Here is a 14,451-nt window from a genome sequence, read left to right as displayed (position 1 = left end):
GTCTCATTGTCCAGTTCCTGATATTTCCCCACATTACTCTACTTGCTATTGTCTGCCATTCAAGAAGATTAATTTTAGAAATTATGGACTTTACAACTGTGTTATAAATAATTCTTTTAATATCCCGACATTTCAATCTTCATATTAAGATCATCAACTGGAGCATATACAAATATACAGGACAAGCTAAGTTACATTACATACAGTAAGCTAGAGAAACAATGAATTGATTACAAGTTATTCTACTATTCTACTAGCATGACCTCTAATGAAAAAAAAAAAAATTATAAACCACATCAAGCTAAATTCTATTTCTGATAACAGGAATAAACATTCTTTCAGTATCAATGATGTCCTGCTTTTAGCATTACAATTGTTATTTTTGATTTAGGATCCTGGCTTTTCTAGTCCTGTTTATAGTTGCTCTAAGAGTGGAAGGTTCCGTGGTTCAAATATATGCCTTCCATATGTTTGGGATTTTTAGACCATCATTACTGTTCAGATTGGGGTGGTTGGTAATAATCTCACAGGCCTCCTTAAATTTGTGTTCATACCATGTATTGTTGCAAAGTAGATAACTAGTGCTTTTCCAGTCAATTCTATGTAATAGCAAGGCTTATACGTTGGTCAGACATAACTGGTAATTAGCTTACAGAATTAACAACGCATATAAAGTATATTAATTAAAGGTAACTTTAATGAATAACTTCTATATTTCGGCAACGTCACATTGCCATCTTCAGGAACATAAAGATATGGTATGTGCACGCAGGCACTAACACAAAGCAAATGAGGAAGAAAGCAAGAAACTAATATTGTTCCTAAAGTCCTAATGGTGCCCTCTGGCGGGTTAATTTGGTAGTTTGGGCAGTTGGGCTGAAGTTCTCATAATGTAAGTCTCCCAAATTTGGGGAAGTTTCATGCACCCAAATTTGTTGAGGTTAGGAACGTTTCTTTAGAGCTGCTGAAGATTCTTTGAATAATCTTTCGTATTTACACTTGCTGCAATGAATTATTTTTGTTTTCTTTCAACCAATTTTATGGTGGGTATCTAAGGCATGGTCTGCCAGCCCAGAGCAGCTGTACTGGTGAAACTGGATGAAGTCTTTGTGTTCTGAAATCCTGATATTTGTTGTTCTGCTGTTTGGCCAAAGTGGGACAATTTGCAGCTGCAAGGGACCTGGTATACACCAGGTAGGTCTAGGGGAAGTGGTTGGTCTTTGGTAGAGCGGATAAGGGATGCCAACTTTTTATATGGTCTGTAACAGGAAGTAAGGTCATATTTTTTGAGGATATTGGTTATTTTCTCAGAGGTGCCCTGGATGTAGGGGATGGTGATAGACTTGGTGTAATCTTTATTGTGTGTGTGTGGGGGGGGGGGGGGGGGGGATTTACTGGTTTTAGTATTTTTTGGATTTTTTGGGGATTATAGCCATTGGCTAAGAAAGTGTTGAGGATGTGGTTTAGTTCAGTAGTTAGGGCCTTGTCATCTGAGCAGATTAATTTTGCCCTGTTATATAGTGTTTTTATAACCCCATATTGTTGTGAGGGCTGGTGGTGGGACTGCTGGTAAATGTATCTGCCAGTATGGGTGGGTTTTCTGTGAACAGAGAAAACCAAAGATCCATCAAGCTGGCGGGTGATTAAAGTGTCTAGAAAGGGGAGGGTGTTGTTTTCCTATTTTTCTAAGGTGAACTGGATCTGGAGTGTTGGTTGTTTAAGTGTGTTAGGAATGAGTGGAGTGTGTCTGCGCCATGTGGCCAAATAGCAAACACATCATCCACATAACGAAGCCAAATAGTGGGTTTTTGTGGGGAGGAGTTTAAGGCTTTCTCTTCAAATGTCTCCATAAAGAAATTGGCCAAGGGTGGGGAAAGCAGTGAACCTATGGCTGTCCCCTCTATCTGTTTGTAGAACTTTCCTTGCCAAACGAAATAGCCTGAGTTCATTGTGAACTGAAATAGGGCTGAGATATCAGGAGGAAACTTGGCTTGGATGAGCTCTAGGGTTTCTTTGAGTGGGACATTAGTGAATAGGGAGGAGACGTCAAAACTGACCATTATGTCAGTGTGTTGGAGTGTGAGGTTTTCTAAACTGGCTTTAAAGTGAGCTGAGTTTTTTATGTGTGATTTTGTGTTTCCAGTGTAGTGTGTGAGCGTTTGGGCTAAATGTTTGGCTAATTTATATGTGGGGGAATCAATGCCATCCACTATGGGACGCAATGGCACATTTTGTTATGTATTTTTGGGAGTCCATATAATCGGGAGGGTCTAGAGTTATAAGGTTTTAGTTTGTTGGTGACTTCCACAGGCCAAGAAGTGACCTTCTTAAGGATTCTGTGGAGAGTTCTAATCTGAGAGCTGGTCAGATTATATTCAATGGGGAGGTAAGTCGTACGGTCTAGTACTAAAGCAGTTAGCTTACCTTTGTAGTCTTTTTGACTGAGCACTACAGTGGTGTTTCCCTTATCCGCCTTGGTGAGTACTATTTTTTTTGTTGTTTTTCAATTCTTGTAGGGTTGCATATTCGTTTTTAGATAAGTTGGCTTTTGGAGGTTTGGCTTCAGTGAGAACACAGACTACATCCAGTCTAACGTTGTTGGCGATATGGTTAGGCAGGTTGCGAATCCCACGTTCTATCTGGATCATGATTTCTTCGGCAGGTATTCTTTTAGGAGCTAGGGCGAAATTGTGACCACGTGAAAGTGCGGTGAGTGCTTCAGTTTTTAAAACTGCTGACGAGAGGTTGACTACAGTGTTGAGTGGTGGCTGTGGTAAGGAAGTAGAATTCTTTGTCAGGTTTTCGTATTTTTTCAGGTGCCGACTTCGTATTTTTCGAATTCTTTTTTTGCCGATGCACATGAGACATCATAAAGTATCGACCATAGATCACGGCCGAGTGTATCCGAAAACTCTTCCTCTAGCACCCTTAAGGTTTTGTTTTCGTCGGCATGGAGAACATGCGTCATGGTAATTTGTTCTCTTAACAGGGCGAAGCTAGTGATTATAAATGCGCAGAGCTTTCTCGGAAATTTAACACGATTAGGGATCACTTTGTTATACCGGCAGCGTTTTAGGAACGTCAGATGATTTATTTGCCTCGATATCTTCAACCTCAATTTGCCGTATTGACGGGACTTTCGTGCAATGGCATCTCCATGGATGATCACGATTCTAGTAGCAAGGCTTATACGTTGGTCAGACATAACTGGTAATTAGTTTACAGAATTAACAACGCATATAAAGTATATTAATTAAAGGTAACTTTAATGAATAACTTCTATATTTCGGCAACGTCACATTGCCATCTTCAGGAACATAAAGATATGGTATGTGCACGCAGGCACTAACACAAAGCAAATGAGGAAGAAAGCAAGAAACTAATATTGTTCCTAAAGTCCTAATGGTGCTCTCTGGTGGGTTAATTTGGTAGTCTTGGCAGTTGGGCTGAAGTTCTCATAATGTAAGTCTCCCAAATTTGGGGAAGTTTCATGCACCCAAATTTGTTGAGGTTAGGAACGTTTTTTAGAACTGCTGAAGATTCTTTGAATAATCTTTCGTATTTAAACTTACTGCGATGAATTATTTTTGTTTTCTTCCAACGAATTTTATGGCGGGTATCTAAGGCATGGTCTGCCAGCCCATAGCGGCTGTACTGGTGAAACCGGATGTGGTCTTTGTGTTCTGAAATCCTGATATTTGTTGTTCTGCCTGTTTGGCCAAAATAGGACAATTTGCAGCTGCAAGGGACCTGGTATACACCAGGTAGGTCTAGGGGAAGTGGTTGGTCTTTGGTAAAGCGGATAAGGGATGCCAACTTTTTATATGGTCTGTAACAGGAAGTAAGGTCATATTTTTTGAGGATATTGGTTATTTTCTCAGAGGTGCCCTGGATGTAGGGGATGGTGATAGACTTGGTGTAATCTTTATTGTGTGTGTGTGCGCGGGGGGGGGGGGGGGGGGGGGGGGTATTTACTGGTTTTAGTATTTTTTGGATTTTTTGGGGGTTATAGCCATTGGCTAAGAAAGTGTTGAGGATGTGGTTTAGTTCAGTAGTTAGGGCCTTGTCATCTGAGCAGATTAATTTTGCCCTGTTATATAGTGTTTTTATAACCCCATATTGTTGTGAGGGCTGGTGGTGGGACTGCTGGTGAATGTATCTGCCAGTATGGGTGAGTTTTCTGTGAACAGAGAAAACCAAAGATCCATCAAGCGGGCAGGTGATTAAAGTGTCTAGGAAGGGGAGGGTGTTGTTTTCCTCTTTTTCTAAGGTGAAATGGACTCTGGGGGTGTTGGTTGTTTAAGTGTGTTAGGAATGAGTGGAGTGTGTCTGAGCCACATGGCCAAATAGCAAACACATCATCCACATAACGAAGCCAAATAGTGGGTTTTTGTGGGGAGGAGTTTAAGGCTTTCTCTTCAAATGTCTCCATAAAGAAAATGGTAATGGTGGGGAAAGCGGTGAACCCATGGCTGTCCCCTCTATCTGTTTGTAGAACAGATAGAGGGGCAGAGGGCACCATTAGGACTTTAGGAACAATATTAGTTTCTTGCTTTCTTCCTCATTTGCTTTGTGTTAGTGTCTGCGTGCACATACCATATCTTTATGTTCCTGAAGATGGCAATGTGACGTTGCTGAAATATAGAAGTTATTCATTAAAGTTACCTTTAATTAATATACTTTATATGCGTTGTTAAGTCCGTAAACTAATTACTAGTTAGTTCTATGTAAGGTGTTCAGGGCATGATCCGAAAGGCCAGCTTCACCATAATTATTATATTTGATGTGTCGTTTATGTTCTTTTTGTCTGATAGGAATTGCGCGTCTTGTTTCTCCTATATATGATATGTTACAAGTGCAATAAATACGGTGTACTCCAGGGTGGGCCTTTGGATGAGTTAAGTAAGCTTTTTAATTTTGCAGGAGGTTTAAAGGTGGCTTTGAGGTTGTATTTTTTGTAGTATTCTGTTTATTTTATCTGATGTTCCTTTAATGTAAGGAATGGTTATAGTTTTATTGTAGTCTGGTTTGTCTTTGTTTTTTATTGAGGTCTTGTAGAGAATTTTGTTAATAGTGTTTTGGCTGTACCCATTTTTTTGAAAAGTGTTGCTGATAACTTTAAATTCATCTTTCGGTGCCTGTTCACTGGAGCAGATCTTCAGAGCCCTGTTTTTCAGAGTATTAATGACACCTAGTTTTTGTGTTGGGTGGAGAGGTAAGAGTTTATGTGTATATATTGGCCAGTATGTGTCAGTTTCTGGTAAACAGTGAAGGAAAAATTGCCAGAAGGAAGACGTGTGACAAGTGTATCTAGAAAAGGGCGTATGTTCTGTTTTTTTGAACACACTGTTCACAAAAACAATTGTGAACTGTATGAGTTTGTGTTGTTTGTATAGGTGGCTAAGGAATGTGTCCAGTGTCTGGCGGCCATGGGACCAGATCGCGAAAACATCGTCAACATATCTAAGCTAGACTTTGGGTTTTAAAGGAGAGGAACCTAAAGCAAGTTGCTCAAAATGTTCCATATAAAAGTTAGCAATGGGGGGGGGGGGGAAAGGAGAGAATGCCAAGCACATGGCTGTGCCTTCTTTTTGTAGGTAGAAAGCGTTTTGCCATACAAAATAACCCGAACACAATACATGTGCAAAGAGCACCGTGATATCTGGAGGGAATTTGTTCTGTAAAAGAAGGATTGTGTCATTGATTGGGACGTTAATAAAGAGAGCAGAGACATCAAAACTAACTAATAAATCATCTTTTTTAATGTAATGTCTTGGATGATGTTCATGAAGTGTTCTGTGTTTTTGATATAGGAGGGGAAATTCAAGAAGCTTAGTCTCATATTTAGTGTTGAATACCATGGCTACTCCCTTCTTTTCCTTGATTGTCATTGCCTGAATATAACATTTTGTATTTATTGATCAGAAAGATCTCACCAATTTTTGTCTTTTCTGTTTCAGTGACCCCTATTATGTCGATCTGGTACTTAACCAATTCCTCAGCTAGCTCCATTTCTTTCCCATTCAGGCTTCTTATGTTGATAGTACCAATCTTGAACTCTGGAGATGTTGAGTTGAGGTGTATTTTAGGATTTGTTATAGTAGCTGACTTTTCGCTGTTCACCCTAGTTCCCTGGCAAAAAACAACAGGGATCTTGTTTAACCAGGCAACGCCCCAGCTGGCACAAAATTCTGTCATGTTGTACCATCACCCAGTTGGACCTGTGAAGGTTCCATTTAACGATGGAACCTTGACAGGTTCAACTGGAATGCATTTCAGAAACAAATCGAGCAAACCATTAGAGCAATTCCACCCACTCCTAATTGCTATCCAAGATTTGTTAAACTAATCAAAACTGCAGCCAAAGCCTCTATTCCTAGAGGCTACAGAAAACAATACATCCCATGCTGGAGCAGAGAAACTGAGGAACTTTTAGCCAAATATGAGGAAATCGAAGACCCAACTGTTGCTAAGGAGCTCATAGCAATGCTGGATAAAAACAGAAAGGAAAGATTGATCGCAACCATCCATGAACTTGATTTCACCACATCTAGCCGGGAAAAGCTGGTCACTTCTGAGAAAATTATTTGGGGCAGACACACAAAACAAGAGAGATAACTCCTGATCAAATGGCTAATCATTTATTGAAAACCTCCAAGATATGTCCCAGCTCTATCAGGAATACTGTGCAATCTTCTATCAGACAAATCCTGAAGACGGGCCCTGAGCTTCCTTAACTTGTACACCCAGTATCTCGGGAAGAGGTACAGATAGCCTTAAAACTCACCAAGAATGGCAAGGCTGCAGGAGTGGATGGTATTCTCCCCAAGTTTCTAACACAACTCGGTCAACAAGGCCAAACATAGCTGGCGCCCTTTTCTCAAAAATTATAATGACTGGAAAACTACCAAATCTGTGGGGGAAAGCCAAAATAATTGCCATGCCCAAACCAGGGAAAGATCCAAATGATGTCAAAAATCTACCTATTTCTCTGCTTTGCTTCACCTTTAAGCTCTTTAAAAGAATTCTGCTTAAAAGAATTTTGCCACTCATCGAAAGAGCACTCCCGATTGAACAAGCTGGCTTCAGGCCAGGAAGAAGTTGCAGTGACCAGGTCCTGTCCCTGACAACACACATTGAAGCAGGCTTCCAGAAGAAACTTAAATCCAGAACCACTTTCATTGACCTAACATCAGCTTATGACATAGTATGGATCACGGGCCTAAAGCTAGGAAATATTATAAGGTGCAAAAAACCTTCCAGCTTTTTGAATCTATTCTCTCCACAGAAAGATCTGGGTCCATATTGGCAGAAAAAAGAGCAGGCCCGGATTCCTTCATAACGGTCTCCCACAGGGCTCTGTGTTATCCCCTTTACTCTTTAACATCTATGTGTACGACTTACCACATACCAGCTCAAGCAAGAATATGTATGCTGATGACCTAGCGATCCTACATCAATCCATCTCCTTTGCCAACCTGGAAGAGTACTTTAAACAGTGGTACTTGAAGCCAAATCCAACAAAAACTGTATCCACAGCATTTCACCTGAATAATGCGGAGGCGAATCGACACCCCAACCTTTCTTTCTGTGGAAAAATGGTAGAACACGAGCCTCACCCGAAATACCTTGGAGTGAGCCTAGACAGAAGCCTAACCTATAAAAGGGACATCACCAACCTATCCAACAAAATTAAAAAGAGCAACAATATCATTTGAAGGCTTGCTGGAACAACCTAGGGTTATGGTGCAGAAGTCCTAAGGTCGTCTGCCCCTCGCATTCTCTGCAGCAGAATATTGTGCCCCTGTCTGGGAAAGGAGTGCACACACTAACATTATAGATGCCCAGCTAAACTCTACCATGTGCATAATTAGGACAGTTAGAAGCACCCTCTCTCCTGGCTGCCTGTACTAACTGACATTGCTCCACCAAACATACGGAGAAGACAAGCCTCGATTAAAGAATTTAATAAAACAATTAGCAACCCACTCCTGCCCCTGCACCAGACTATCATAAATCCACATGGTCTTTGCCTAAAATCTAGAAAGCCTTTCTGGTCCATGGACCTCTTCAGCTGCCCTGCCATCAACACCTGACATGGAGAGAATTATGTTGAAAGTTTATTTTCCACTTGGTTAGAGTATAATAAATTTAGTTTAATCCTTTATCCAAGTGTGAGCAAACAAAGTTTGCGCCTGAAAGTATCTTCAGGACTGGGTTAAGGTGGTACACACCAGGGCAACTCGTTGCAAAGGTGGAGCAAGCTACCAACACTCCTATCCTAGTATTTCCTATAATGCAAAACACATCTCCTTGCGGATATGTCTATTGTTATGCATTAAGGGAAGGGCCACTACCCAGACCGGTTTCGACCTTTATTGAGGTCTCTTCAGTGGGAGCCAGGCCCAAGTCGAGATATCAGGCAGAAGCATTAGCAGGTCATCTCCACCTATAGGAATTGCCAATTGGTGTGCCACCCTTTTTTAATAAATTACTCTGGATTTAGAGAAAGATGTTGAAAGTTTATTTTCCACTTGGTTAGAGTATAATAAATTTAGTTTAATCCTTTATCCAAGTGTGAGCAAACAAAGTTTGCGCCTGAAAGTATCTTCAGGACTGGGTTAAGGTGGTACACACCAGGGCAACTCGTTGCAAAGGTGGAGCAAGCTACCAACACTCCTATCCTAGTATCTCCTATAATGCAAAACACATCTCCTTGCGGATATGTCTATTGTTATGCATTAAGGGAAGGGCCACTACCCAGACCGGTTTCGACCTTTATTGAGGTCTCTTCAGTGGGAGCCAGGCCCAAGTCGAGATATCAGGCAGAAGCATTAGCAGGTCATCTCCACCTATAGGAATTGCCAATTGGTGTGCCACCCTTTTTTAATAAATTACTCTGGATTTAGAGAAAGATGTTGAAAGTTTATTTTCCACTTGGTTAGAGTATAATAAATTTAGTTTAATCCTTTATCCAAGTGTGAGCAAACAAAGTTTGCGCCTGAAAGTATCTTCAGGACTGGGTTAAGGTGGTACACACCAGGGCAACTCGTTGCAAAGGTGGAGCAAGCTACCAACACTCCTATCCTAGTATCTCCTATAATGCAAAACACATCTCCTTGCGGATATGTCTATTGTTATGCATTAAGGGAAGGGCCACTACCCAGACCGGTTTCGACCTTTATTGAGGTCTCTTCAGTGGGAGCCAGGCCCAAGTCGAGATATCAGGCAGAAGCATTAGCAGGTCATCTCCACCTATGGTAGCTTGCTCCACCTTTGCAACGAGTTGCCCTGGTGTGTACCACCTTAACCCAGTCCTGAAGATACTTTCAGGCGCAAACTTTGTTTGCTCACACTTGGATAAAGGATTAAACTAAATTTATTATACTCTAACCAAGTGGAAAATAAACTTTCAACATCTTTCTCTAAATCCAGAGTAATTTATTAAAAAAGGGTGGCACACCAATTGGCAATTCCTATAGGTGGAGATGACCTGCTAATGCTTCTGCCTGATATCTCGACTTGGGCCTGGCTCCCACTGAAGAGACCTCAATAAAGGTCGAAACCGGTCTGGGTAGTGGCCCTTCCCTTAATGCATAACAATAGACATATCCGCAAGGAGATGTGTTTTGCATTATAGGAGATACTAGGATAGGAGTGTTGGTAGCTTGCTCCACCTTTGCAACGAGTTGCCCTGGTGTGTACCACCTTAACCCAGTCCTGAAGATACTTTCAGGCGCAAACTTTGTTTGCTCACACTTGGATAAAGGATTAAACTAAATTTATTATGACATGGAGAGAATACTGGTCAAACAATCTCCCCACAAAAAGCTTCCTGATATAAGATCCCTGTGCTCTGCAGCATGGTTCTGCTCTTCCTAGGAAGATTTGGTCATCAATCAGCAGGATCAGAACTAACCAGGGCAGATGTGGCTACCTACTACGTGAATGGAGGTTGTTAGACCACCTTTATTGTGATTGTTCTCCCGTGGCTCAGACGATTACTCATATTGTGAATGACTGCACAAGGTGCCAATTTCACTGTGGTGGCCTACAGGACATCCACAAAGATGAGGCCTTGGATTGGCTTTCCAGACTGGACATTGACCTGTAGCTATTCTGTATTCCTTTTGCCATAAGAATAAATAAATAAATAAAAATAAATCATTTTATATTGTGGTATAAGCCAATAAGAATACAATTTGGTCGGCTAAATCCCAAATTGCCAGCCCATACTCATTCATTCAGTATCCAGGTAGATACCTAACAAGATGTACCACGAGAAGGTGAGGATTGGACATTATTTCAGAAGCCCTTGGTCGCTTCTCCACATTCCTTTAAAGGCTATGTGGAGGTCTCCTCTCAGTTATACAGCTTTGACTCTTAAGCACCCCATGGCATAATACATGTAAAAAATATAAAAATATATAATAAGCTATCCTTGGTATAAAACATCATACTATAAATTATACAAAAAAAATCATACTATAAATGTCATGTATCAACCAATTTTACTATATGGAAGTGAAGCAATGGCTATAAAAAATAAAGATGAAAAAAAAAAAACAGAAAGCAGAAATGAAATTTCTCAGAAAAACATTTGAATATATACTTTTTTTTTTTGGGGGGGGGGGGGGATAAAACAAATGAAGAAATTTTACAATCTCTATAAAACCAATTAATTAATATATAAATAAATATAAACAAAAATAGTCAATTTGTGTGCTTTATGTATGGTTCATGCTAATCTTTGGATCAACATACAAATTCTTGCTATTTCCTTCGTTCTGTATCTACACCTTTTGTTCTTTTTCTTGTAAGTTTTTTTATATTTTTTTTAATTTCCCATGATTGCCGCTGTTCTGTGTCCAATGATTTATTTCTTGCAAATTCGTTTGTCCTATTTCTAACAATTTTCCTGGTTATATTTTCATTTGATTTCCATTAAGTTTTTCATAATTCCTTGCATTATTTCGCATGATTTCTTTTGTATTTCTCAAAATTTCTTTTGTGTTATTTGACCCCATAACCTGTTGGTTGGAGAGGCCTATTTCTTGCATTTTTTCATTTCCCCATGATTTTCATTATTCCTGTTTCTAATGATTTCTTTTATTTCTTGCAAATTCTTTTGTCCTATTTGTATGTTATGCTTTTTGTGATTTCGTTTTTTGCAATTTCTTTTTATTTCCTATGATTTTTTTCTTCTATTTCTGGATGTTTCCTTTGTTCTGATTCTTGCGATTTCTTTTGTTATGCTTTTCACAATTTCTTTTCTTTATCTAGGGTAAAAATATTAACCCACCCACATGGAGGTTAGTATTTTCCTCCTAAATTCTAGAACAAGCCTTGTGTTATAATGAACTTTGTGTGGTCCTTAAGGGTTTGCTATAGCAAATGCTTAGGGACAACAAATTAAATTGGGATTTGAGCTATATGTTATGGGGTTACTTTAGAGTTGAGCAATTCTCTATAACAAACCTCAACAAAATCTTTCCATACAGTGTTATCTGTTATATGTTTATATAAAGATATAGACCAAAGTTAAGAAAGATATATATATATATATATATATATCAATAATTATTAAATATTTAAATGATAACATACCAACTGTCCTGCCAGAAGAGGCATGTATTCAATTATAGCTAGTCGCACTCGCCATTTTGTATCTTCTGCTAACTCAACAATAGCAGGCAAAAGTGACTGAGAAAGCTGTTGAATTCCAATGACTTCATTGACACAGTCTAAATTTGATATAATATTTAACCGAACTTCAGGACACTCGTCCTTTAGCTGAGAAAGAAAAAGTGGCAAAAGGTGTTCAACAGTGCTAGAAAGAAAAAAATAATAGCTTATTTAGAGTTTAATAAATCAAAACTCCCTTCTTAAAGAAGGGGAAAGACATTAAAATAAATTTGCTTCAGAATACAAATTTGTGTTCAGGATAATAAAGTAGTAAAACCAGAAGAAAATTAAATCACTAAAGTTTTAAATGCTTATATGTTAAATGGCTGGCTGAGTGGTTAGCATATCCACATCCCAAATCACACTGAAGATGAAAATTACTACCATATTAAGCATAATTAAAAAAAGCAAAAATGCATTTGCTGGATTAACATGAATAACTTTTTTTATTATTATTATTCTGCTATAAAATGCATCAGAATTAAATAGAAAAGGAGGCTGAAATTATACAAAATAAAAAATAAATAAATAAAAGTAGCCATAGCCATATTAAATATCAAAATGTCAATCTAATATGGTGACTGTTTCTTCAGGATATCTTTTGCAACATGGTGGAAATTACAGTTACAACCACTTAACAAAAATTTCATGCCTCTAGTGTAAAATATGATTCCATGTCACAAAACCCAAAACTGCAACACAAATTTTGGATCAATTTAATCCTCAACACAATTACAAATAAGAAAGAGTGACATAAAATATCTCTATTGTCAAGTCTATAAAAAAAAGTACATTACTTAAACGACATGGATGATAAATTCAACTGCTGAAACTAAGAACTGTATAACTGCCATTTACAAGAACAAAGAATTAATTGCTGGTGGATTCTTAAAGTGTTTTTTAATTTTCAGTGGACCAATTACATGGTTTACCCTAATGACAAATAATTTATTCTAAACACAAACCATTTACTGCACAAAAATGTCATTTCATTTATTAAACATCTCTACATTCTTGGAATATTTGCCATGGAAAAGAAAAAATGTACTGAAAGTTTCAAACGAGGCAATTCAGTAAGTAATCTGAAAGAGTGCAGAGGAAAAATGTAAGAAAGCAAAGCAATATATAAAAGTGGCTAAACAAGTTATGAGCAGACTTTAGTAATAATACAGGAGATAAGCATTAGAAAGTGGAAAATGTTCTGAATTTATCATCTACTTTTGAAAAAGTTTAGATATGTAAGAAAGAGTACAATATTGTAAAAGGAATCAGAGATAACAAATGTAACATGAAAATTGAAGACTTCTTTGCCTGAAGTAATTATTCTGGAGGACTGTTAATGAAGACAACAAGCAGTGATAGAACAGTGGTAAGAAAAAAATCATCAAAAACCTGACGTATAAACAAAGAGTAAATGGTATTTGATAAGAAATATTTAATATGAAAGTATAAAAGTTTTACACTGGCTAAACTGCATCATTCAGAAGGTCAAATTCTGGATGACCAGAGTAGAACTATCACAGTACCCATCTATAAAAAGGGAAATAAAACTGAACAGTTTCAGTAAGGAAATACTGTGAGTAGACATATTACTTACTATTATAATAATGGAATTAACTCACATAAATTATTCTTTATTCGTAGAATTTTCGGCTGAGTATCACAGGCATCATCAGTACAGGTACAAAGGCTAATTAAACAATAACAGTTATATTCATAAAGCACCAACCAAGTAGCTAAGGTTAGATTTCCTTAGGGTTTTTACCTTCTATTACCTAGGTCTGCTGCTACGTGAGGTCTGACATCGGGAATCGAAAGGAAAGAGCTGCACATTGCTGCCATGTTAAGGGTCCTATAAGGCATGGAATAATCGACAACATGGACAAAGAAGAAATTTGTCAGGAAATCAAAAATGAGCCAGAAGAAAGGAAGGAAAGACAAAAAAGAGCACTTACGTGTAAACAAAAGATTCAAGAAAAAAAGGCAGTGCTGAATGAGATTGCAAGTAGTTATATATGTGATAAACTGATATTGAAATAAGCTTACTCGAGGTATGCTTTATTGTCAGTTTGTGTATATATATGACTGGCAGGATATTCTAGATTGTAAATTAGCTTTAAGGGAAATAAGTTAGAACTGAGTTGAATTAAGAAGAATTGAAAATAACAAAGAATTGCAATGTAACTGTGTGTGTGAACATACATACATACATACATACATACATACACACACACATTCAGGTAACCCCCTTATAACACGACATTCCTACAACATGGTTTGAGAATTGGGGAAATCCCTGTACAACACGAGACATGAGGAGAGCTTTTAAGAGCAAGCACCATCTCATTAGAGCATGTATGTCGTGTCAGATTGGCATACAGAATTTTAGAATTTATTAGAATTTTAAATTCATTTTGTTTGTGGAGTATTAAACATATTTTAAGACTTTCACTGTTTTCTTCTTTGTACTATATACATACATAGATTAAAAATTTTCGGGTATGTATTATTAAACCTTTTTTAAAAAAAGTGTTATATATTTCTTTTTTGTGAATTAATTTGTAGCCCTGAACAATGTCTGCCAGAAGTAAAAAAGTACCTCTTAAAAGACATTTCATTTCGCTAGAATTAAAAATACAGATTTTGGATCGTCTTAAAAAAGGGGGAAAAAGTATCATATGTTGTAAAAACCTTGGCTTTTTTAAATGAAGCAACAATCTGGACCATACAGAAAATTAAAGCTTCCGTTGCTGCAGGTTATTTTAT

General features: G+C 38.0%; 1 protein-coding gene across 1 annotated transcript in view; it reads right to left on the bottom strand.

Moving 5' to 3' along the window:
* Pp2A-29B (Protein phosphatase PP2A regulatory subunit A) overlaps nucleotides 1-14,451 on the bottom strand; it is a 239,122-nt gene that overhangs the window by 85,502 nt on the left and 139,169 nt on the right. Inside the window, exon 10 of the mRNA XM_090413204.1 lies at nucleotides 11,608-11,830. Within this exon, the coding sequence (XP_090269330.1) occupies nucleotides 11,608-11,830 (223 nt within the window). The remainder of the gene's footprint in view (nucleotides 1-11,607; nucleotides 11,831-14,451) is intronic.

The sequence above is a fragment of the Typopeltis vanoorti genome, chromosome 23 (genome assembly GCF_054136105.1).
Source record: "Typopeltis vanoorti isolate ZY-2024b chromosome 23, IOZ_Tvanoo_1.0, whole genome shotgun sequence".
Lineage (NCBI taxonomy): Eukaryota > Metazoa > Arthropoda > Arachnida > Uropygi > Thelyphonidae > Typopeltis > Typopeltis vanoorti.
The sequence above is the reverse complement of the archived record's forward strand: the minus strand, read 5'-3'. Positions and strand labels throughout refer to the sequence as shown.